The sequence below is a fragment of the Synchiropus splendidus genome, chromosome 2 (assembly GCF_027744825.2).
Source record: "Synchiropus splendidus isolate RoL2022-P1 chromosome 2, RoL_Sspl_1.0, whole genome shotgun sequence".
Lineage (NCBI taxonomy): Eukaryota > Metazoa > Chordata > Actinopteri > Syngnathiformes > Callionymidae > Synchiropus > Synchiropus splendidus.
The window spans coordinates 13,066,258-13,092,941 of record NC_071335.1 but is presented as its reverse complement, the minus strand read 5'-3'; the positions used below and the strand labels follow the sequence as shown (position 1 = coordinate 13,092,941).

At 44.2% G+C, this 26,684-nt stretch overlaps 1 protein-coding gene across 1 annotated transcript; it reads right to left on the bottom strand.

The window, feature by feature from the left end:
* Window positions 1–15,995: 15,995 nt before the first annotated feature.
* On the bottom strand, window positions 15,996–24,339 carry LOC128753774 (melanin-concentrating hormone receptor 1-like). The gene is made up of 2 exons (XM_053855845.1): window positions 23,831–24,339; window positions 15,996–18,196 (listed from the first exon to the last, which is right to left on the bottom strand). Exons 1-2 carry the CDS (start codon window positions 24,093–24,095, stop codon window positions 17,172–17,174), a joined length of 1,290 nt encoding a protein of 429 aa, XP_053711820.1. The 5' UTR covers window positions 24,096–24,339; the 3' UTR covers window positions 15,996–17,171.
* Window positions 24,340–26,684: the final 2,345 nt, after the last annotated feature.

Here is a 26,684-nt window from a genome sequence, read left to right as displayed (position 1 = left end):
GACATCATATCAAACAGAGGCTCCACCTCCGATGTCTCCATCTCTGCTTCTGCCTCACAAATAAGGTAAAGAAGGAAATGACACATCTCTTGCAGGGATGAGTCGGGCTTGTTCTTGTGTTGAGGTCGGACCCAAAGTTTTTGACCCACTTTGACATGCCAAAAATTCTTTCTTGTGTCATTGGTCATCTTATTAAAAGACGTTTTCGGCTTGTGCAGCCAAATAAAATGCAGAAAATGAGTGGAAGCCTTATCTTTCGCTTGTCAATCTTAACCTGGGTCATTCACACCTGCTGCCTGTCTCATACTGCAGTGAATTCAACATAATTCGACCCAAAAGCATAAATGCGATTCACAATGATCTCAAAACAAACAAGTTTTTTTTCAGAGTCATAATCTAATCCATGAGAAAATAATATTAAAGAGTGCAAATCAATTGCTCGTCCTCCATTGCAGGGCTGGACTTTCAAATGTCCTCAGTGGCCACATTACATACTGTGACAGTTGAGAGGGAAGCCAAGCCAAAACCAGCAGGCGATGGGTAGATGAGGTATCATGAGACAGTATTGCAGTATTGCATCTCTACAAGATCAGTGTTATGGCTTCAGTGCGGCCCCGGGACCTCACTTTATTGGGGCGACCATAACTTAAAACATATTTGCCACTATAAGCAGCTCAACCACTGGGAACCAAGTCACTGGGAACAACCCTGTGAAGGAGTGTGTTCAAACTACTCTGCAGCACATCACACAGGTCCGGAGATTCAGCCTCACAATGTACAAGAGGCGGCATACTGTGAGCCCAGAAGCAAAGATCAGAGGGATGTTGTTAGGACCAGCAAGAGGGCACGACTCAGCTATTGTGTTTGGTGTTTGCAGAGAGACGTACTAATCCTCGGTGTGTGGATTGATAAAAAAGCCTGTTGATCCCTGAGGCTTTAACACTCAGACACACGAGGATGGTGTTGTACAGATGTGGATGTTTGTTTCATCCAGCCGAGACGCTGGTCTGGAAGACGTTTTACATTTGGATCAGAGCGGAGACCACAACATGATCCAGCGTTGGCTCGACCTTTGCTTGTTTTTCCTCACTAACCGCCGTCACCGCACTTCACTGTGGGGTCTCACATTCGAATCCACCACAAACAATACATCCTTTGTAAAGGCTTGTCATTTCAGCATGGATGTGTGTGTTCATGTCCTCATGGGGACTCGTGTTTTTCTCTGCCCTGTCGACATGGGCTCTGGATTTTCTGTCTCTGCTTGTTACATTATTTTCTTCTGTTTGATTCCTCCCACTGGCTTTTCTTCTATGTCGGACATTCAACCATTTACTCAGCCTAACTTAAGTCTTTAGACGCTCATGACTGTTTATGGTAGCAATCGAACTCCACACAGCAAGCCACGTCCACACATAACTCAACGTACGAAAGAAAAAACACAGCATATTTAAACACTCAGACCCTGAAACAGTCAATCCAAACTGTAATAACATACATTATAAACAAATAGATTTGACTAACCTGCGACAAGTGACCAGAGAAAACAGTAGAGTAAAACCATGCAGTCATATCGACTTGCACAAGTAAAAGTCATGTAGCACTGTGTCAAAGCTTGATGTCAAAAGTATATGTAAGAATGGATATAGTGATATGGTAGTATCACTACCCTACTTCACACTGAATAACACTGTTATTACCTGCAGTTCAAGTTTGTTTTGGTTTCATGCTCAGAAAACCCCAAAGACGAAGCAACACCAGATGAGCAGAGAAGAATGCAATAAAGTCTTTTTATCTCTAACCAACGAGAGGAGTGAGTGAAATCCTTGAAGTCAAAATGGTAGGAAGAGACATTGCACATTCTTCATTGCTGTACAGGCTGTGTGCTTCATTTTTCAGTTTGAGGCTGATGTCACAGAGGCTGTGTCCTCCAGTTCAGTGGGTGGTTCTGACTCTGGCAGCTCCTGTTAGTCCTGCTGATTGGACCCAACGGACCTCTTGTGTCAGTCTCCACCACTCTGCGACTGACCTCCTCTTCTCACCCATGAGTCTGTCAGCTCTGCCAGCCTGTGCAGCCCTGTCACTCATACTGCTGGAACAGTACACTTGCGGGGGAAATCCCTGCTTTATGGACCATGACAAGAAGTGAACATGTGATATGAACAAAGACTTTCATTTTTAGAGCAGACTCCTGTCTCGGATCTGAGTCCAGATAATTCATCACTAAGACAAGATGAAAGCAAGATCTTTGTGACATGCTTCTCTCTCTTACGCCACGCAAAGACTGGGAGAACATACAACTCCACTCAGGCCCTGTTCACTTCTAGAGTTGCCGCTTGCTAAAAAGCACTATCCACAGTACCAACAAGGAAAGTCACTGACCATATCCATCCTCTCCTTGGCTCCTGCCTCATGCTTCCACCTACATTCCTGACTGCATGAGCAAAAGCAGTCAAGGACTGCTGAGAGAGCTATGCGGTTCTGTGATAAAGAACAGAACCTGTTGCTCAATAACCTGTTGAAACTCAACTGGAAAAGGGTGGAATGAGTGCCTGCCTCAAGTGGAGGAGTTTAAGTATCTTAGGGTTTTGTTCACGAGTGGGGAGGGAGGGTAAGAGACTAGGTGATTGGTTGGCAAATCGGCGCAGCAGGGCCAGTATTGCAGTTGCTCTACCGCACTGTTGTGTGTAACAGAGAGTCAAAACGACAAAGCTCTCTGTTCACCCATTCACCTATGGTCATGAGCTGTGGGTCATGACCGAAAGAATGAGATCCCAGATACAAGCGGATGAAATGAGTTTTCTCCGACGGGTGGCGGACGTTTCCCTTAGAGATAGATAGGGTGAGAAGTTCTGTCACTCGGGAGAGACTTGAAGTAGAGCTGCTGCTTCTCTGCCTTGAGAGGAGTCAGTTGAGGTGGACGCCTCCCTTTGGAGGTGTTTCAGGCTCGGCTGGGAGGGGTCGACCCAGGACCAGATGGAGGGCTTATATCTCTACACTGGCGTCACACGGAGCTGGTGGATGTTGCCCGTGAGAAGCGCGTTTGGCGTGGCCTTCTGAAGCTGCTGCCCCCGCGACCCGGCAGCAGATAAGTTGAAGCGGATGGATGGATGGAACCTGTTGAAACTGAAGGACATGTAGGCCTATCACTGACCCGCTACCTTTCAAGGGCCACATTAGATTTGGGAAAATTCTCACCGCATCCCAAATTTAAACTTCATGATTTGCAAGTGGATGTTTTCGTCTGTCACAAAGGGAACATCTGAGAGAGTTAGGCGAGGGATATATCCTCGTAAGACAGGATGAGCCTCCACCTTCTCCACATGTCCTGCACAGATGGATTATTTGGGAAACAAGGCTCCCTCTGCTGTTCTGTTGTCACTGATGTATGAGTTATACACCAACACGATTGAAGTTCATGACTGTGTGATGTGCTTTCCAGCAAATATTCTGTGAAACTGCAGAGCAAAGCAGTGACCCAACACATACCTCTGTTCATGAAGGCATTCCCTGGGTCCCACAGCTTCCATGTCAGGGTCATGAAGAGATGCTTTCTGGCCATCTTTCTTCCCCAGAGGTGAGTTTTGGAGACCTGGCTTCTGAAATGTTCTTTTGAATCTCTGTCAGATGCAGTTGTTGGGAAGCCTCGCTGGAGTCACTTCCCGCTGGCTGTCAGCCTTGTATCAGTCAGTCTCAGTGAGAGTTATAACCTCAGCTCTGTGGGCGTCCGAATCAGCCTTGGCCTTTGGTTTAAATCTAGGCCACGAATCGTGCACGGTAGAAGTGGTGCCAGTATATAACACCAGACGGCGCAGCTTTGATCTGGTGGGAATGTCATCTGACACCGAGGCGATTTCAATACAGCTCATCACTCTTAGTTGTCCAGATTCATTTCACAGCTTCGGGGCTTCTATAAAAACCTTTCGTTTCATGTTGATGTACTTTCTGTTTCAAAATCTCCGAGCCTGTCTACGCTATGAGAAAGAACCCTGACTTATCCACAATACACAAGCGAGCTGCTCAACCTGAGGTTTGCTAAAACACGAATCTATTTGGTCACAGTTTAAAAAGAATATTTTTACTACAAACTGAAAAAAAAAAACATATAAAAAATTATCTTTTTGAGCAAGTTTTAAGTGTGGAAAATAAAGGCTCATCATCTCTGAGTATAATGGGTCCTCAAATATATTCGCAAGTAGAGTATGGAATTCATCAACTTGTACTTGTACTGAAGCACAACTTGCACCATGTCAACACACAAAATCTGGAGGCAGAACAATAGAACTACAAAGCGAACCCAGCTCCAGTCAACAAGTCCCCCAGATTTTACATGAGTCTGCATGTCACATGTCAGATTGAAAGTGTGCAAGCGGAAATAATCTAGTTCAACATTTACTTTATTTAAAGGAGCCCTATTATGGTCCACCATCTCAGCCACATGCTGTTTGAACAATTGGCCAGTGGCAAGTCAAGTGAATATATGGCCCAGACATATCTAGACTAGATGTGGGACAAATGGGACAGTCAGACTCCAGAGAGCAGCCCACTACTGTTGTCTTGAAGCAAGTGTGTTTTGGCTGTGAAGGAGAGGAACATGCATTTGCGTTTCCTAAAAACCGTGCATCAACAGTGCACACAATGGAACAAGGCTCAGAGTTTGGGTCCAGTTGTGGTCCTTACTGGGTGGAGTTTGCAAGTTCTCCCCGTGTGTGTGTTTTCGCCAGCAACTCTGGTTTCCTCCCACACCCCAAACACATGCTCACTAGGTCAATTGGACACTCTAAAATTCCTCCTCTGTGTTATGTTTCGTTTTTTCTGCTCTTATTTTGTTGTTTCCTTTTCATTCGTTCTGTTCAGCTTCACAGCAGCGCAGCTAGATCCCATCCGCTGATCAAGCCTACACCTGGGTTCCAGTCTGCGCTGCCAGATGGTTGCTTTGTGTTCCTACGGTAAACTCTTTCGACCCTCCGCTTTGCTTGTTCTGTTTACGCCGCCTCCTCTGTTATTCTCCTCGCTTTGTTTTCTTCTGCGGTTTTACAATTGCGTGTGAGGGTTCTGAGTAACTCACCTTTTTAGTTCTTCTCTCGATATATATATTCTCCTTGTGTGAGCGTGTTCTATTCCACCACCGAAAAATAATGTTAAATTCATTGTTAATTCATACTTGTGTATCTTAGTGGGATAGGCTCCAGCACTCCCCGCAACCATGAACAGGACTAAACGCTGGTTATCTGCCGATGTATGTATGTGTGTTTTGGAGGCAACACGAGTCTCCCCCAGTCCATGCAACAAACCAGCCACAATATAGCTGAACTCAAACGTCCATCATCATCTGCGACACTCATTTTTGTTGCAGACAGTTCAGACGACAATGGCTGTGTGTTGAGTTCTTTTAAGGGGATAACTCAAGCTGTACACAGACTACTACACACTGTAGCAGTGTGGCATGTCTTCAGTGTTGAGGAGTGTGCTCACTCTTGGGACGTACTCTTGGTGGTTGATTTTGGAGATCTGCCTCCAGAGCCCATCAACACTCCTGATACTCCCGTCTGAATGCAAAATGACCCCATCCGTGCACCAGCATGATGGTTACGGACGAGTGGGATGTATCGTTGCAGATCGCTTACTGGGGTGCGTTCAGCCGCAGCCTGCATGCTGAATTCAGAACCTCTTCTCTGCACCAATGATAAATGAGGCCCCAACAGGCTCCTCTCTGGAACGCTCCGTCGGTCTGAAGCTGTTCTAGTTTAACCCAGGGATGTCAAGATTTACCACTCTGTCCGGGGGAATGCGGTTTTGATGTTCATTTTAATGCCATGGCTACAGTACTAGCAGTGGAGTAAAGACTGCTGACACAAATTCAGAGTGGAATGAGAAATGAATTGGGTAAAACTAGTCAGATCATGTGACTTGTCAACGTTCCTCTTCGCTGAAACAGCCCTATTCTGTTAGTATGCGCTTCACTGCTGCTGAGTTCACTCTGTGGACACTTCACTTCTGCAAGCCTTTGTGTGAAATCTTTCTTTATCTAGCTGAACGATCGGACGATCGGTTGTGTCCTTCACTTCTGCTCTCCCCTCCTCGCACAGCGCTACTGACATCTTAATAGCACCTTTGCAGATGCCCATTTGCCCTGGCTGGTTATGAATGTGAAGCGAAGCTCTGCGAACAAAGTAAAACTGGTGACATGAGAGCAATGCAGAGGGGATAATCAGAGCCCTTCTGTGTTCATGAGAGGGGGAACAGAAAACAAAGGGCTGGCAGCACAAGTAAACACACTGGTGACAGTACGAGGAAATAAATAAATATTGTTTGGAAAATCCTTTTGGATTCCTCTTGTTTCTGAAATTAGAAAAGTTGTAACATGCAGAGACAAACTCCAACAGCAAATCCGTCCTCAGACAGACAGTATAGAATAGCTCATCGGAAAACACAATGAGCAAGGCCACACACCAGTGTATCACACACTTGAATCAATGAATAATTCATGTTCATATTTACAGCATGTTTAGAATGTGGTTAGTGTGGATTTTAAAAGTCCGAACTTTGGTTTTCTGAGCCGCCATGTTACCCCAGCAACAGATTCACCTTTTTTTTTTCCCATCAGTAACTGGTTATGCTGAGGTACATGAATCTCAACGTAAGGATGCCAGAAATCCAACGCAAAAGGCATCCATCTACAAAGATCTCAATGTTTCACCCCAGACTGCTCTTGCATAACAACACATGGCCATGTTATGGGCAGCGGTCCAACTATTTTCGCCCAAATCAGACTTCAATAAACAGCTGCCACTTACTCATCCGTCCTCGCTGACACATTTGTCAGTGACACAAATGTTCATGCCTTCACCCTCAGCAAAACCAGTGCTTTATTCAGTGCAGCCTGGCACGTCTTCTTACTACACACAAGAATGAAGAAGAAGCATGAAGGACGTTGCCTTGTCGCTACAATCTCTGCATATGTTTGTGCACGATAATGCATTTACCTCTGGAACAGGATAAATTAACACCCATTTCCGATTTTTAATAGCTCCTGCAGTACGCCCCAAAATGCTTATTCACTGCCGCCTGAGCGCTAAATGCCCCTTTACGAAAAATACTATCTTGACATATCACTTTTTCCAGTGTTAGCAAACTGGTTTCCTCCAGTCTTAGTACGCCCATGATTCCTTCAGTCAGAGGCTGCAGGTCACATGATATCTGACCGAGGTCGTTGCCTCTATTTTGAATTATTTGCCACCAAAAATCGAACGATAGTTTTACCTTCATTGAACATCAACGCTGGACTTTTCTGCTTTGTCAGAAAAATTGTGTCTCCCAGGAGGACGGCTTATTTGAAATTGATTCATTAAGTCTTCAAAGAATCACGGCCAAATTTCTATCGATCTTTTAGCTTCGTGGAGAGAACGTGCTTTTCAGTAAGACCAAAATCTCCCACTAAATCAAATAGAGAATGAGATATGTGTGCAGAGTTTGATGTTGTTGATCTAGGACATTGGCAGCAAAGGTCAGTCTTAAAGGAGGGTTTCACACCGATAAATTGGACAAATCAAAATTCACATGGCGAGTCACAGCACCTGTGGTGTCTGCAGACGGATCCGTCACCGTCGCCAGCAGGGACAATATTGAAGGTCAAGATCACGAAAGGTGCTCCCTGAGTGCCAGAGGTTCTTCCTCAGATATTGTTTTCAAAGCTGTGTGTAGTTTCTCTTTTTAAGGTTTTCCAGCCTTAAACATGGATGAGGGATCAGAGGGAGAGATGAAGGGAGTGTTAAAGACTGAAAGACTGAATCAGTGCAAAGATGAATGCATCTGAGAAAAGCATTGAAGTCATAAAGGACACATGCACCCTCACATCCTGCAGACTGTTCCTGAATGAATAATGATAACATGGCGTGTCTGGACTCAAACTGAACACTCCAAAGCCTCAGTGTACATGGTGTTGCGAGCCCTCTCCGCTTCACTCTGCTCCCACCTGTACTTTTATATCAGCATGTGCTCTAGAGATGTGTTTTCCAGAGTAGAATGAAGAGCTCTTGGAGCGAGGAACATGAGGGAGCAGAGGTCAGCACTTCACTGCTAATTCAAACATCCTATAGAGAACATCCGTCCTTTTCCTAAGAGTAAATAGAAAAAATATGGCTGTTCTCTGGGTTGGAAAACACATATTCTACTGGATGGTCAAGGACAGTCAAGCCCAAAACAAAAGCTTTTTCGGGCGGTTGTGGTACGATTTTCACAGGAGCTCAAAGCAAAGCGCAGAATTTAAGGGAAAAATGGCTCCAGCATAATAGACACTTTTCTCATGCTGGGAAAATGTGCTGGTGCTTGAGCAGCACCAGGAGTCTGACTGCGCACGTGTCTGCATGAGCAAAAAACAGGCAATGAACGCAGCGAAGTAGGATCTGCACCAGCGTGATTGATCAAGAGGATGGCAGGTAGTGAGCTGCACGTTCCCAAACTCATGTTGCTTTGTGTCTACTTAAACATTCTTTCAGCTTCAACAGATACAACAAGTCAAATCTGCCTCCCATCACTTCTAGTGAGTCACTTCAAATCTAGTCACTTCAAATCTAGTGATGCTGTTTTGAATTCAGATTTGGAGCCACTGGTGGAGATGTTTTCACCTCCTTTCTCCTGTACACTTCAGTGTGGGTTCATTGCTCAACACAGGTCAATACAGGTTGGGAAAGTGGACTTGTGCGTCCTAGGAAGCGTCAAGGAAGACAGAGGGTGAGGTCAGGTGATGCACGGGATGGCGCTCCTTTTGTTCCTCAGGTAACGCTGCATGTAGACAATAGTGGTTTGAGCGAGAGAGCAAGAAGTGCAGCAGCAGCAAGCTCGATAAGGGGTCATGACGCTCACAGCATTACTGGATCACGTGTGGTGTTTGGACTGTCTCTTCTGATCTCAGTAGCTTAGCTTCCATACTTGTTTACTCCAGAATTGACGTATCCAGTACTGACTGACTGTGATGAGGCAGCAGAGGTCGAATGCTTGAACGTGCTCAGCAACAGGTGTAGAGAATCATGAGGAGTGGGGAGGACTGGGTGGTTCAACTGGTCCTATTAGCTTTCATTTGCAACAATGAAATTCACTGGCTGTCCAAAAATTGAAACACACCCGTAATGCTCACGTTTCCTTCAGTTATGAGGGGCCACACTGGAGATGTTGAAGGTGACCGCTGCAGGCCAACAGGGCATAGGACTTTTAACTTCTAACAGGGAGCACTGCTAGAAACATTTTGAACATTTTTTTGGCAAATGAAAAGCAAATCCACAAGTCCTTAAATTGCAGAATCATCTATTATTTATTTCAAATTGACTCTGTCTCAAGACATCAACACAGAAATGAATCATAATGGCACAAGATTGAACTTGAAGGGCATGTTTTGGTAACATAAAATTTCCAAGAAGTTTTCAGAGACCATTAATGTTTTGCGTTTTCTTTTTTTTTTTCGGTTCAAAATAAGTTTTTTTAAGGGCTCATATCTGTAGTTTCCTTGAGCAATACAAAATAAAGTGTGGCTGAACCAAGAGCTTGTACATTGTGGCCCTTGTTTTTCTTGTGTCACAGCAGTACAAACCGGAACGTCTATCAGTGGCAGGAAATGTCAGAGGAGGATATCCAGAGCCAGTCACAGCGTTTCAACCATGACACTCGTGCATCCTTCTGTGAGCTGGTTAAAAGCAGTGCTGTGGCAGATTGAATGCAGAACCACTAAGGGCTGCTGGTTAACTACACCAGCATTAACAGAATAGCTCAGTCATTTCTTTTCTAACTCGGGAAGTAATTTGTACTCATGCAGGTGGGGAATTATTCATAACAAATGATGTACCATGCCTTAAAAACTAATCGTGTTCTCCGACGTGAGGCAAGTGTATCGGGTGCATATGGAGGCTTTACACACACTCCACAGTTCTCCATGAACAGAGACGTCTGTATTGGTGAACCACTGGTCAAAGTAAACACACTCCTAAGAGACCCAGGCACGTGGGTGTTGACTGCCATAACAGAATCTACACTTCTCGGTTGAGCGTAAGCTTGACAGTGATGGGAACAATCTCAGACCAAGATTGAATCCGAAAGTAAGTGAAATTTGGGTTTGGGTTCGAATGAGAGGGATTCAGAGGTCGGGATACCAGATGAGGAAAGGTTAAGAACAAACCATTGTAACACAAACCATTGTTTAAATTTATATTGACTTGAGTTTGTCGGTGTCAAAAACAACAAATAACAGCGAATGTGTTCAAAACTGAACAAAAAAACTGACATTGTCAAATAAATATTTAGTAGTCCTTCCACTGGCACTAAGTAGATTGCATGGGGGGCGAGAGTGTCATGGTTGGCTCATGTGAACAGATCCAAGTGCTAGATAGTAAGTGGCTTACAGAAGGGTCGACGCAGACGAGGTTAAGTTTTAACAATATTTAATATACAACAAACAAAAATAAGAGGGCACAGACGCCACATGGCCACATGGCCCCACAACAAAAAACGCTCGGTGGTGGAAGACTCAAACACGCATGCGAGGAAGAAAAAGCCAACAAGAGAAAAAAAGCCACAAGTAAGAAAAACTCTTGCTGAGTGAACAACGCGGCTATATAAGGCAGGAAACACACGAGAAGAACAAACAAGGAAGCGGCAGAAACGACACGCACAATAGATGGCTTTCAAAGAGCTAATTTCGAGGAGGACTTTACCGGAGGACGTGGAACAACCATCAGGCAGTGCAGATTGGAACCCAAGTGTAGAAATTAGAAATCAGTGCGGCTTGATCATCTGACAAGCTTCAGCTGCGCTGCTGTAAAGCTGGAGGGAATGAAGGAAAAGGAAAACACAGACAGGAAATAACAAAATAAAAACATAACAGAGGGACCAAAATGAATGGAAGGCTTGGTTTAGGGTTCGGGTTATCGAACATACTTGTGGACAAAATTGAAAAGCCATTTCTTCTTCCAAATATTTACCTCTACATCGTGGCATATGCTTTAAGTGTGGCAAGTTTCCAGGTTATTTTTTGTTGACTTTTGCTGAGGAGGTTATTTTTCCGACAGCATTGGTTTGTTTGTGTTCAAAATGTCTGGAGAGTTATGGACAGATTTACATGGAACGTGAAACGGAACAAGGAACAAATGCTTCAATTTTAGTAGTGATCCGGACCACTCTTTTTCTTAAGGCTTCTTTGACATTGCGTGACCATTTTTGGTATTTGTGACTGATCAGGATTTACCTGGACTTTTTTGATGGACACTTGATCATTGTGTTCATGTTGGACTGATGCTGCTTGGCTCATGCTTGCACTCTCTGAGAGCTTGAGATCTTCAAATAGAAGAAAACAGCCTGTTGGCGGGCTTGTAGGTCATAGCATCAATGTGCTTGAAGGTCATCCACTTTTGAGCGCTCTGGAAATAACAATTGTACCTTTTTCTGAGTCAACCGCGTGTTTGTGAAAACATTTGGTGGGCCGTGTTTGACGCCTGTGCCTCAGAGCCAAACTGCAAACCTAAAAAAAGCAGTTTAAGTTGCTATGCATTTCAGTCATTCTCTGCGGCGAGACTGATGCAACACTTCATTGGTTGAGTTTCAGGCTGCGCTGCAGAGCTCAGTTAAGAAGCTTGGACTGGCATCACCCAGTACGTGCCCAGCATTTCCTCTCATTAGTGAGAGTAAGTAAACAATGCCAAACAAGCAGGGCTTCCATGCATCATTCGAGCAGTGCAGTGCAGACATCTGCGCCCAAAATGAGAAGGGCAGGTGTTGTTTAGAGAAAAGGTTGGCAGCTCTGAGTCGCAGATATTTTGAGGATATGCCAACAAAACATGTCGGAGGTTGGGAAAATGATATCATTCAGTGGATGCTTTGCTGCCCCAAAAGAGTCTTTTTCTTTTGTTTATTTTGGTGGGAGTGCCCATTCTATGAATATTTTTCCATGTATTTTAAAGTGTTTGGTCAGGTGGGGTGTTGTGCAGGGGCAGCTTTCTCCCTCTCCCCTTTAGGAACGTCACATTTAAAGAGATTATGAGGTGTAACCGACAAGTTATTCATCATCTTCATCTAAGACCAGTCGGCATTACAGCAGAACACGTGTCAGTCACAAGCCCTCAAGCATTATCAGGGTAGCACTTTCGGAAACAGCCACCAATGTTGCCTGTGAGTGATTGAGTGTGCAGTCAGAAAAATGACAAGGTCGTAATTCGGAATATTTTGGTGGAACGTCAGGACGCTGGAGTGAGCTGGAAGAAGAAAGTGGAAAAATCAGGATTGCAGCGAATGTGGCGCCCCATCATCAGCTGTGCACATTGCTGAATGTAGGACATTAAACTTAATACAGCTTAATACAGCTTTTTTCTGGCCAGATAGATATGTGTCAGAGCTGTGTTTTTGCGATTAAAGTCTATAGTTAGAAAAATGAACATGGGAGAGAGAAAGGCCCTTTCAAAGGCCAGTGGGGAAATAATAAGCAACGTAGCAATGAGGCTGAAGATCTCATAATGGGGGGAATTCTGAACGCGTCTCTAGTTGTAGGTTCTATTCCTTCCAGGTCCAAGCCATTGATCAGGTTTGAACCTGGACAACACTGGGATCCTCCACCAGTGGCGTCGAGTAACCCAAGCCAACCGCAGGAATACTGTATCAATGTTGCATGAATTGTTGAAGGAACCAAAAAGTGACCTCATTTTTTGGAGTCCAAGAAATGCTCAGGCCACAGTATGAAGGGGTTGATGGTGAAGAACATCTGAGTGTCTCAAGTGCAAGGAAGGGTGTAGAATTGATCGAGTAATCCAAACTAAACACAAGTTTCGGTTCTTAATATGTTTCAGTTAGTTGTATTCTCTCTGTGGACTGAAGTTCTACCTCTGTATATACGGCCACTTCTTGATATCCTGTGTTGTTCAGGTCTGAGGTCCTTTTTCCATCCGCCACTGTGAGATTATGCAGATCATATCCAGGGTCTGTTGCAGGTAGGCCTCTCAACCTAGCTTGACAACAACTGTCCACCATATTTTGTCCTCACTGTTTACAAACACCGGACCAGTCTAGTAGCTACTCTGAGGTGGATGTCTGGCTGTAGGTTCGACTGAAAAAGTGTTCTGTTTAGTCCGTGCTCCGTCACTAACTATGGGGTACTTCAAAAAGGACACAAAGTATAAAGTAGAAAAGCATTTAATGAAGATCACAAGTAAGGTTTTACAATCACAGGGTCATGTGTGGCCAACTTTCAATTCGGCTTGAATGGAAAAAGGCTCCAAACAGAGGAACTCAACACCTATATATATTGTTGACACAAAGCTTGCTTCAATTATGTTTTTCTGGAATGGACTCCTCCTCTCCAGGGCAGGACCACAATGGTGAGTCCTCTTCCTTTCAGAGGTGGGACTCCTCCTCCCCGGGGTGGTATTTCTCCTCTCCAGGGTGGGATTCCTCTTCTCTGAGGTGGGACTTCTCCTCTTATTCTTCCTCCTCTTTCCTTCCTCTTCCACCTCATTTACTTCCCTGAAACACAACAAGCCCGCGTGCACGTGCAGGTTTTTCTTCCCCTCATAAAAGTGGATTTGTGCCGAGGGATTTATCACTCTCCAAAACACACATTTTTCCTTCTCTTTGCAGGAATTCAGAACCACTCTGCAAAAGATGTTCTGCAGAATGAAGCACCTGGTAAATGTGGAAAAAAAGTCATGGCAGGCACGTGCACAGAGGAGGATAGAAGAAGGGGGTGAATGAACAGAAAAAGAGAGACAATACTCTTATATGTCAATGTCTTTATGGCTTAGAATGCTGCTGGAGATAAAGCCTTTGCATGAGATCTGCGTGCAGGCTGGTCACGCGGTAGCTGCAGTCTGTTTGACGGTCATCAGCTGTAAGGCTGTTAGTTACTGTCAGATGGCTCTGCAGATGTCACCATGGTTTCTGCTGGAGTACAGAAAAGACTGACCCTGGCGCAGGTGCAGAACAGGAAAGGTGATGACTCACTACATTTTTTTTCTGGACAGCCAACAAAAATAGGGAGAACCACTTGACAGAGACTAAATAAACCTCAGGAAGGAGAAGGCAGATGAGAAAGTATTGCTGTGACACGTCACAGGTTGATAAATATGCAAATGTTTTATATTTGTCTGCAGATACATTCTCAGATAATTTGACTTCATGAAGCCAATAAAAAGCCAAGTGAAAGAGAAAAAGGAAATGTAATCAAACTGAAAAAAGGCCTCCCATGAGAGTTCAAGAAACAATCACAGGAACAACAGAGTCGTTTCAGGACATCTATTTGGTGAAGATGCTTTGCAATGAATGGACGTTGTTGAGAAATTCTTGAACAAATCAGGTGCTCTCAGCATCGAACACTCCACACTGGTCGCTTTTCTTTGGTCTGTGAACTGGAGAACACTTGGCACCGTCCTTCCACCTCATTTGTTGGGCAATTTCAGTAATGCTCTCATTCATATTTCAAATTCTAAATGTACAAACAACCCTCTGCAAACACAACCAAAGCATTTTAGTTGAGTGAACTGTTGTTTTTGTGACATTTGGCAACCTGCAAGACGTGCATACAACCTGTTTAGTTGTGTTTGATACAGTGGGGCTGAACACTCCTTCATTAGCTTTTTGTATTGTTTTGATGTACGTTTCACATTGTATTCCTGACTTAAGAATTTAATTGTTTGCCATTGTTTGACTTGACAGTGTGTCATTGCTGATGTTTTAAACCTTATATACAATTTATATTTAAAGCAGTACAGCAGAGAAAAGTTGTTTGTTGCAGGTACTAGGTGGCATTATATTTACACACTCCCCATATACGGGATGGATGAGAAGAAGCTTTTGTTCTTCAATTCTTCTTCGATTGACCTTCGATCTTAAATTGGAATTTAAATTGAATATTACATCATTCTGACAGCGTGAATTTGATTTCATGGGTCGTCTCGAAACTGAGGAAATATAATGTTCAGGGAGACAGTGACTGTGCTTCATTTTTTTTTTAATTACACAAGTAAAACGTAAATATGTGTTGCTCAATCTCATAAAACAACTTCAATGGTAAATAGATGTGAGAACAGACTGGTGAGTGGCCTCTTTTCCTCCTCACCGGTGGGTAATGGGAGCTTCCTAGCTCTACTGCCACCTTCTGTCTGGATGAGCTCATTGCCAGACAAAGTGATTATTAAAGATAAAATAAATACAGGGTGATAACATTGGATTAAAAAAAAAAAACTGAGCGGCTTGGTGGATATTTTCACTGTCCCAGTGCCTTTCTAGCTTCAGTGCAGTCTAGTGCTGCTCTGGTTATGGTCCCACTCCAGTTTCTTTTTTGTCTAAATGAAACTTTTGACCCCTTCAAGCTCCTATGTGACACATGTTCTTCTGGACTTGCTTAAGGCGACTTTGCCTGGGTGACTTCCATGACTTCCGACTAGCTTACCTTTCCATCTGACATGGTGAGTGTCACATCAGTTTCACATCAAAAGAAATCAATTTGCTGAAGCTATTCAGACTTGTAGTGAAGGCCACCTAATGTGAGACCAGAAACAATGAGGGGGAGAAGACCGAAGCCTAGACCGTAACCAAACTGAACACAGAATGACAGCATGTCAGCTGTTGAAATGTTTTGAAAATGGAAAATCTTTTCTAGTAAGACATAAATATGCGTGTGTGACTGTATGACTGTAACCTTATGCTTTGCTATTCAGTCTTGCGGCCTCAAACGCTTGTTCTTATCTCAGTTTTGCAGTGCTCTTCTCTTGGGTTAAGTGGTCTCGGTAACATCGCTATCATTCACTTTATTTACCGTCAAATCCACAGGATGAAGTGCAGCACTTTTCTGGTTTAGTGGCACAGGATTCTGACAGATGATACTAAAGCGTTTTGTATTGACATTCAAACTCCTGCGTCATTTTTTCAAACACTGCAGACATTAAAAAAGATGAGTACAGCTTTTTTTCCCCCTTTTCTTTCAATTGGGAAAATATTTTACAGAAAGTCAACTCACATCATGACTCACATCAAGAACATCCACATAAGAGAAGATCAGAAGAGTAAAACAGTCTGGAGCTTCAGTTTTCCAACAACAATGTCAATTATTTAATGTCTTACACGCTCCAGCCATTGATGTTTAGAAGCTGCTTTGTTTGTGATGCATTCACTTCGTAAGCGGAGCCTTCCGGTTCGGATGAAGACCCTGTACTGAATGACTCACCATAGTGCAAACTCTGCTGAAATACTTACAATGGGAGACAAGCCAATGTAGACTGAAGTGTCCCTTTGATGGGCACTGGTTTCACCACAACACAGTACAAGACAGAGACCAGGAAACAGAACAACAGAACTAGTCCACAAAGTGCCACAGAAGCGGTCGCCAGCGTTGTTGGTCATGTTTTCATGCAACTTGTTCATTTTGAATGAATCGACACGTTTTTTTTTTGTTTGTTTGTTTGTTTAAAACAGCTAGAGTCAGCTCTCCTGTTCACTGAGTTGATCTAGACAAATTTTCACACACCTTGCCTCAAGCGCGGCATGAGGCGGCGATGTCTCGTGCCAACTTTGGCTTCATGTGTAACACGCCATCTGCTCTGACATGACTGTGAAGTTGGTATAATGAAAAGCTCCAGTGATGCATCTGGGCATTTTGGCTGCCGATGAATGACACCAGCGCTGTAATCATGAATATCATATATTCAAGGAACACATCTATAAGTAGCGACGCATTGAAGTAAATTGCTGAGCTGGTGAAGCCAAGACACACAAACAGGTAACTGATTGACAAAAGACACAAGCAGCTGCAAGGTAAAAACAAACAAACAAATACATTACACCACAGCAGCTCTAATAACATTAAGTTTGTTTGTTTCCTTAGGCAATTTAATCTTCAATCGGATGCGAAATTCATTCAACAGCGCCATATAAACTAGATCAGGTGTTGGGCAAACTGGTCCTCAAAAGGCCGGGGACGTCCAACCAAACAAGAGTTCAACCGATCAGGTGTCAGCTGCTTGAGCGCAATAACAATCCACTTCTTGAGCCAGTGAGCGTGGAGAGGTTGTTCCATTGGCTTGAGGATATCCTGTGTTTTCTAAAGTCATCCTTTGTTTTCCTGGTTGTTTCACTGATGTCTGGCTTCTACCACGAACCAAACTCTTCTGTTGAGAGAAGCCTTCGCCTCAACCTGAAAGAGCACTTTACTCAGACTCCTTATTCGAAGGTAGCATCACCTCGCTCGCCGGGTTCTCCTGCTGAGCTTCCTCTGGTGCCATCCTGACACTCAGACTCCCTCCATCCGTAGTGCTGGGATTCACTTGAAACTTCCTGTTGAGGGGCCGCACAGCTCGAAGGAGCTGCCTCTTGAAAGTCTCACTGAGCATGATGTAAATGAAGGGATTGATGCAGCTGTTGGCGTAGCCCATGCTGATGGCGATGTTGTAGGCGTAAGAGAAGGCGATGCTGGGCTTCTGCACCCCGAGATGGACCAGCTGCAGGATGTAGTAAGGTGCCCAGCAGATGAAAAAGGCCAGGCAAATGGTGACGGCCATTCTGGTGACTTTTCTCGTGCGCACCCTCAGACTGCGAGGCGGCAGGGGCGCCACGCTGGTGGACATGTGCTGCAGGATCTTCAGGAACACAACGCAGATGATGGCTAAAGGAATTGCGAAGGCCAGAAAGAATTGGTAGAGAGTAAACCAGTAGGTGTCGGTGACCGGGTTGGGGAGTAGGAGAGCGCAGGCCACCAAGTCTTCGGTGAGCGGCATGAGGCCGGCATACATCCACACTGGCATGATGGTGAACAGGGACAGGACCCACACCAGGACGATCACCAGCACCGCCACGTACGGCGTGCGGATGTAGTTGAAGCGGATAGGATGGACTGTAGCCAGGTAGCGGTCAAAGGTCATTGCCGTGAGGATGTATGTGCTTACAATCTGACTGTTGGAGTCGAGGGCAGTGATTACCGTGCAGAGGGTGGCTCCGAAATGCCAGGTCCCGTCGCCCAGCAGCTGATGGAGCAGGAAAGGCATTCCCAGGAGGAACAGCACGTCCACTATTGACATGTTCAGGATGAAGATGTCCGGGACGCTTTGTCTGGCTCGGCATTTGGTCTTCTTCATGATAGTGTAGATCACGATGAAGTTCCCCATTATGCCCAATACGCAGATGATGCTGAAGATGACAGGGAGGATGACGCTGCAGCGAAGGGTTCCGTCCAGAACTGAAGCAAGAGAGTACAAGTGAGAAGAGGTTGTTATGCGCATCACCCTTTTTGAAAGCACAGCAGACATCAGAAACACAAAAAAACAACCCCAAACAACACAAAGATGTTGAGGATATCTCAGGACCTGTGGGCCAATAAGTAGGGACGACCTGGACGTTGCATTGACGTAATACATTACATGAATAGAGAACAGTGCACTTTCAATGCTTCATTGTTCCATGAGTCATTTCACCCCACTCCTCCTCGGTTCCCCCGTCATCCATCTTGTAGCGCTGCTTTGGGGTGGTGTGATAACAAAATAAACAATAAACAATAAACAAAATCCTCCTCACAAGGGGCACACGCTCCGAAAGTTAGGTCTCCTGAGACACTTGTAACCACACGTGTTGGCAGGTCTCAAGTTGAGTCAGTCTTGATTTTATTGTTTGGCAGTTTATTAATTTTCGAGTCTCCCTGTCTCCACTACTTGCAGTTAATTCCACCTGGTTCTGGGTTTTGTCACATATCTACCGTACATTCACAAGGATCACCTGCTGTTGCTACAAAAGTGACTTGTACATGTGTCAGAAACTGCTTTTGAAATGTTCATTTAAAATCTCAATTTAAAACTGAATGCGTATAAGGTGGCAGGCCGGACAAACATGCTGTTGTTGCCTAACTACTTGCATTTTATTTCTCTATGTTAGACTTCCCCAGTACACAGCTCAGTTTTTGTGGTACTGGAATAAATAACATGGTTGAAAAATACATCCAAACAAGTAGAACAATTTAAATCAATTGAAGAATGACGCAGGAATGGCAGTGCTACAAAGGACAGAAACAAGGCTGTATAATCCGATCAGCAGTTCAAAGGTCAGCCCTACTTTGACACTTGCCGGACTGCAGTAGTTACTGTCTGGCTTTTGTGCAGAAAATGACTGTGAAACTTTTGTACTCTGGCATGTGTACTTTGTAGGGAATTTTTGAACTTTTTGAAACAAAAAATTAACAAAACAAACAATTAACAAAAAGTTACTTTGAGATTTTTTTTTCCCCATATATAGTGGTACCTCAGTTTTCGAACCAAAATTTCGAGATTTTTTTGCTTCGGATTTTGAACGGAAATCCAGAACTCGAACGCCGCACATAACGTGCGTGGACCGATCAGCTGACCCACGACACGCTTTGTTATTGTGTATAACGCAGCCTCTGTATGCAGACGTGTCCCGTTAGCTACATTTACTGACTGTTCTTCATACTGAGGTGTAAAACCTTTCCTGTCTCCGCACTGGACCGTGGTAGAGTGTCACAGGGGAGGTGCTCACTCTCCACACCTCCGAGGCTGGAGCGCACACTCCAGGGTTTGATGTCCTGTTGTGGGCTGGAGCTGGGACAAGGATGAGGCGAGTCTGGGACAGAGTGTGACTTGGTTTATGACTTTGTCACAGCCAAACTGCACAGAAGCGCACATTCAGAGCTGGACACGCACCGGGCACCTCTTCACTTCTGGAGAGACCTCACTCACTCAGCAACCCCTCCCACATGCAGCGGCCACACACATAGAGGAACAGCGCACCTGCAGCAGACACTCTACATTCACTCCTACAAAAGACTATTTTAAGGCTTGGAACGCATTGTTTCTTTCTCCATTCATTGTAATGGGAAAAATCGATTCAGATTTCGAACAATTCGCTTCTCGAACAGCCGTCTGGAACGGATTGTGGTCAAGAACCGAGGTACCACTGTATATTGTTATTTGAGCAACAGTCCTCAGTACGTTTTTCTTGTACATTGGTGATGGTTACAAGTTTCACAGCAGTACAAAGACAAATGGTATCAGTGGCCATTCTATTAGTATGAGTACCTAACCCGGTATCGGACCGGTATTCATTCTTCATTTGATTTCTATTTTTCCCTTTTTAATTCTTGTGTTGAATGAATGATGCTTGAAAGAATATGGTGGTGGATGTCCTGAAACTTCACTGGTCTCCAGCAGTTTTAGCTACAGAGAAAGGGCAGTACACTTCAATGGTCTCAGTTGTAGGAGCACTGCAACTCAAGTGTTGATCAGACATAAAATATGAAGGTATTTCCATGGCAAAAGATTAATGAGTGGCGTGGACCGAGGAGGGAGAGGGGAGACATTAGGCTGAATCACTTGTGGACAGAGAGAGCGAAGGGACAGTGTGTGTCATGAAAGACAGCGAATTAACCTTGCTGTGGTTTTATCTGATTTTTATCTCACTAAATGGTTCAATCCACTTACATTTGGAATATTTCACATCCAATCCCCACCATTTATCTTTTCCCACCATTTAGAATGGTTTTTTTTGAGAACGGTGACAGCTAGTTAAAGCTACTGCGGCTCAGCTCCACTCTAAACTGTAGGTTGTCACCTTCAAAAGAGCCGTGCTCCGGATGGCAGGAACATAGAACTTGCAGCCGGTTCTTTGAGGCGGAGAATTCTAAAAGCGGTGAGAGGAAACCTGGAGTAACACTGGTGCATCAACTTTGCAATCCAAAGAGGTGATGGTTCTGATTTTGTGGATGTTGAATCAGAAAGTGTTGACGTTTATTGGCTGCTAAATGTTAGTCAGTATTCACAAGACAGTTGCTGTGGCCCAACATTCGTACCATAATAGAACCACTTGATAAAGGACCCTCACACATGTATTTTTTAGGTAGTTAAAAAGATGTCTGTTTGATGAGACCTGGGATTAAAGCATCAGTCAGAGGGTCTGCATGACAGCTGTCAGACTGCTGTCCTTTTTTGTCAAATATGATTTCAAGGCAGAAAGCTGAGTGTGAAACAGGCTCCACACCTTGGATCAAGTTTGACGGTACAGTCATTCTCAGCACGGTCCTGTGCTCTACATGAGTGACAGAGTGATTGTACAGATGCGTTCATTTTAAACTGTCAAAGTGTAAGAGTTTGTGTCTTTGTCCTAGATGGTGATTGTGTCGATGTGTGCGCTGTTGAACTCAGGTCAGATACAATGTGAGGGTTTTGAGTTCACCCGTCTGTCAGTAGTGACACTGTGTCTGCAGTGATGCAGCTATCTGACTGGCTGTCTCTGTTAATGCTGTTCATAGGTTTGAATTGTTCCCTTCAAGAGTTATTTATGTAGAAGCCAAGTCTTCTTTTAGTTGAAGCTTCCACAGTCTGGTAGACCTCAGCGACAGTGCAGTCAGACTGAGCTGGTTAGATGGTATTATATTACTTCTGTCAAGCTCCAGGAAGTCGCTGCTTGCACTGGGACACTTGACCCTGTGAGTCCTGCCTTGAGTCCCAACTTGCACTGTGACAGAGGTAATGACTACACCATGTTGGTTTAAAACAAGCTCACAGGCATTGACCGTCTTTACATTATGAAAGTAGAGTGATAGATCAATATGATAGCGAAGTAGATGACTTGCTGACATTCAGGCCTTATACCTGGCCTCACATAGCACACGACTTGCACCTGTCATGTGACTGGCTGTTCACTTGTGTTATGTCATTCAACAGAGTCGAACCAGAGCCACATTCGGGGCCTGTCAGCAGAGATATCGAATACAGTGGTACCTCAGTTCTCGACCATAATCTGTTTCAGACAGCCGTTCGAATTGTTCGAAATCTGAATCGATTTTTCCCATTACAATGAATGGTAAAAGAAATCATGCGTTCCAAGCCTTAAAACAGGCTTTTGTAGGAGTGAATGTAGAGTGTCTGCTGCAGGTGCGCTGTTCCTCTATGTGTGTGGCCGCTGCATGTGGGAGGGGTTGCCGAGTGAGTGAGGTCTCTCCAGAAGTGAAGAGGTGCCCGGTGCGTGTCCAGCTCTGAATGTGCGCTTCTGTGCAGTTTGGCTGTGACAAAGTCATAAACCAAGTCACGCTCTGTCCCAGACTCGCCTCATCCCTGTCCCAGCTCCAGCCCACAACAGGACATCAAACCCTGGAGTGTGCGCTCCAGCCTGTCGAGAGTGAGCACCTCCCCTGTGACACTCTACCACGGTCCAGTGTGGAGACAGGAAAGGTTTTACACCTCAATATGAAGAAAAAACAGTCAGTAAATGTAGCTAACGGGACACGTCTGCATACAGAGGCTGCGTTATACACAATAACAAAGCGTGTCGTGGGTCAGCTGATCGGTCCGCGCACATGATGTTTTTTCAAGTTCTGGATTTTCGTTCAATATCCGAAGCAAAAAAAAAAATCTCGAAATTTTTGTCCAAAGTCCGTTCGAAAACTGAGGTACCACTGTATATCTACTTGCTTTTTTAACCCACAATGGCCAAAGGAATATAAATAATGCACACTGCTGCTAAAAGACTTCCATTTTTTATTCAGATGCTTCAATGAGGTGGCAGCCTTGTTGGTGTCCATCTGATATTAGCTACTGATACTAGCTAAAACGTCCTCCCATTCTGGAATGAGTCAGAAACAGGATCCAACCTTTTGAATTCTCTCTTTGAAATGTAGCACTCCGAAGATCTGTATCCCTTCAGTGAGCCAAAGTTTCCCTCTCAGTAGCTCACAGTATTCAGTCACATCCCTGAACAGTCAGCTTGACCCACTATAACAGGTGGCGCCCTCATTTTCACAGCTCCGACGGTGGCACTCTTGCTTTCAAAATAAAGTGAGCCGACTTGAACATCTCATCCTCTCATTCACTCTGGCTATGAATGGGAACTGTTGGAGAGCAAGCCTAACCCTAACCCTAACCCTAACCCTAACCTCTTTTTCGGCGTCCTCCCCGGTGAGTTACCCATGTGGGAGGAGTCCTCGGGGCAGACCTGGGACACATTGGAGAGAATCTCTCTCAGTTGCCGGCTAACATTTCCCAGAAGAGCTTGAGGTCTCTGGGAAGAGGGCAGTCCCTTTCTCCAGCTTCTGCCGCTGCAACCCAACCTCGGATGACATGGATGTTGAATTAAAAACTCAGCACAGTCCAGGGTTTTTAAATCCCAGGTGGCTCCTTATTTTCGAAGACAGGTGGTGAAGTTTTGACGTTGCATGTGCGTTCTTCATTTGTGGCGGCAGCACGAGTGTCATTCTTCTGCTGCCAAGCTGACGTGTGTTCCACTGCTTCCAATGGTTACAGCTCCAGCGTGTTCATTAAAAGTTCTGGGCTGCTGTTATTGTTGCCATTGATTTTACTCAATGCAAACATCAAGTCACACATGGCTATTAGGAAGGACATCTCTGACAGACCTCAACAAACACTGCAGAGAAGGCAGTTTGATGCAGATACAATAAAACAAATAAAAATGAAAGTGGAAATGCTCCTGTTTATGACACTGCTGGCTTAATAATTGCATATAATAATAGAATTCTATTTAATACAGTCTGAAAGAACAATTCAGCATTTTTAAATGGGAGTTAAATAATTAAAATATAAATAATTATTTCTACAAAATATGCAAATATCAACTAAAAGGTGATGGATTTCATTAAGATGTGAATTTAAGTGTTAACCAACGGTGTGGAAAACGAAGAAATAATGATGAACATAACTTTCTCTTGTTAAGATCACACAAGCGTTGGTTCATATACAACTACAGTGGCAGTGCGACAAGACAACAAGAGGAGCAGAGGAACATTACGCAGGTGGTTCAGTTAGATGCTGCGATAAGTTCCATTCAAAGGACCGTGAACGTGAAGCGCACCCACCTGATGGTGACGTCAAGTTGGTGTCCGCCACGGAAAAATTGGAGTCGTCCAGGAAATCCATCTGAAGGAGTACAAGTCGAGAAGCGTGTTCTTCGGATCCCAGAGGTGGGAATGATTCCAGCAGAAACGGACAGGTGGATGCGGGAGCGGGAGGTGAGAGGGAGCGCGCCGCTTCTATCCTGCGCTGTCTGCGCTGCGCGGCGCTGCTCGCCACGGAGAGAAAGCCGCCGCTTGAGCGTTGAAATGCCCCAAACAAATGCACCATCCTCTTGTGCGCTGTTGAGGTGTGAGAGAGTCTGACTTTACTCTCAGCGTCTTTTTAATCAAACACTTGTCTTGATACTTATATAAATATTTCCCTTTAGTCCTCCACGCATCTTCCAGGGAAAGAAAAAATATTATACAAAAAAATAAAATTTAAATAAAAATTGACCAATATCAATGGTGTGACATTGAGAGATGGGATTTTTTTTTAATGATAAAAAAAAAACTACGAGACACTTTATATACAAAGTTTTAGACATCTATTTTATAAAACGTAGAAAAAGAGAGATTGTCCATCTCTCTGGCTTCACCTCCACACTGCAGTTCTCCTGGTGCAGGGGACCCGTCCCTCAACATGCTCTGTTCAGTCCACACTTCAGTTATTTCATCACCACCTCAGAATATGAATAAGGCCCAGGAGCAAAAGGTAATTGTTCACACTGCAAAGCCTGTTTGCTCAATCAATAACTTTATTCCTTTTTAAACAAACATGGATTCAGCCTGGACTGATGGAGGTGTGTGGTTTTCAGAGGCTACGATTCAGATGCAACTGCTTCAATGCATCTGATAACAAGCAAGGGGCATTTTCTTCCATCGTTTTGCTCGTCTCCTGTGTTTCTTCTTCTGCAGCATTATTGACAGACAAAAGTATCGATTGAGCTCGGTCTTTGTATTTGTTCTGGACTTGCTTGTCCCAAATTACCGTTATATGTGAGAGTATTATATCCTCCTGCGTCCTGTTTCACTGCTCCATCAGAATGTCTATTGCCATATCCAGATCAGAGCGAGGAGTTTGCCTTGATCCTGGGTCCAAGCGAACTCAAATGCAGGGAACAATCCACAAGGAAAAAAATGATGAAAACGCTGAGGAACCACAGAAGAAGACAGGTTCTGTCGTGTGTCATTCGCATTGCTAACCAAATGATGCACTAGCGTGGACTGAGGATGAGGTTGCACTGTCACCATGAGTCACACTTTACTATTAAGCCACAAATACAACAAAGCTCAACAAAGGAGATCAAACCCTCAGTGTCATGGAGTTTTGGTTTTGGCTCTTTGGTCCCAGATTCTAAGGAATAAACAAAGCAAAATCAAGCACCAAACCAGAACTGCGACACAACCAGTGCCTCAGTGCTGTCATTCTCTTGCTGTGCCCTTTTTAACTGAGTGTCAACTTCCTGTGCAAAGCGCCACAGAATCCGTCACAAGTGCAGTCTGATTCCAGTTGAGCTCGCACTTGAATAAATGTGGGACTGCAAAAGTTGAATACCAAAGTAGCTTATTTGGGCTTGACATTTCACATTTAAAATGCCAGTCTTGACTGAGGCACTAATTCCGTCTTCTCAACTGCCATGTACACATCACCCACCCACTGCCCTTCAGACGTTCACCTAAAGGGAGCCACACACATAGTGACAGTAGGGCTTTTCTTGTCCCAACTACTCCTTTCTAACCACGGATGGTAAACACCTCTTTTAAAAAAGACTCCTAAAAACACATGATCTTGTCCATGGACAACAAGCTCCTCAGGTGAAAATCTTAGTTCATCTCATGCTTGACAGTTGCAGCTGAGTACCTGGCTGAATTGGAAGGGGAGAATGGAAGCGTAGAACTGCATCAACATCGTTTCAGATAAGAAGTGGATCTAGGTCGGAGAGATGTCCACAGTACAGCAATTCAGAGTGAAGGTGATGGCAGCGCAGGTCCTTCGTTCTATCCTGGTAATATCATTTGTATACCTCAGAAGCTTCACTGTGTACTGAGTGACCTTGCCAAACTTTTTAACTGCATTAAAACAATGTGTAAAGCCCACAGTTTTACAGCAAGTCTCCCCTAAGTCCATGTATTTTCCTGTTATAGCAGAAATTTTTCAATGCACAAAGAACCGTCACTTCAGCATTTCACATTTCCTCCAGCAATATTTGCCAGTTATTGAAAAAAAAAAAAAAGGAAATTATAAAAATGGCATTTCAGCATCAGAAAATTAATCAAAATGACTCTTATCCAAATGCAGGCCAGATCAGAGTGTAACTGCGTCAGCTAATCACTATATGTGCAAGTTACCTGCATGTAACCCCAGTTCTATTTCGTACGTGCTCCGCCCTCCACTTCCTTCGCTATTGGTTTATCCTTTATAATGCGTCACCTTTAGCCTTAAGATCTCTCCATATACTCTCCACCCTGAGCCCCTGATGTAAACCCTCCACTACTGCGAATCAACCCAGTTTTTCACTCAGGTGTCTTGAATTGATCCACGTATAGATTACATTTGATATCCTTTACTTGTTCCACAGTGGGGAAATTTCGTGTGTCACAGCAGCAACAGCAAAGACATTTAAGAAGGAGGCGGATTTTAGGTTTGTCGTGGTAGAAACATCTCCCTGGACTGTCCGCAGTTAAAGACACTCTCCAGCCACAGGGGCCCGTGTGAGGAAGGCATTCATCTTTGCATATTATGCCTGGTTTTCAACACAGTTGTGCTTTTTATTTACAATATTTACTTTTTAAAACATTTTTATGATGCATTTTTTCCTGTCTTTTTTTTTTCTAATTTTCCAGGGAATTTGATTTGCCAACCTGTGAGGACGAG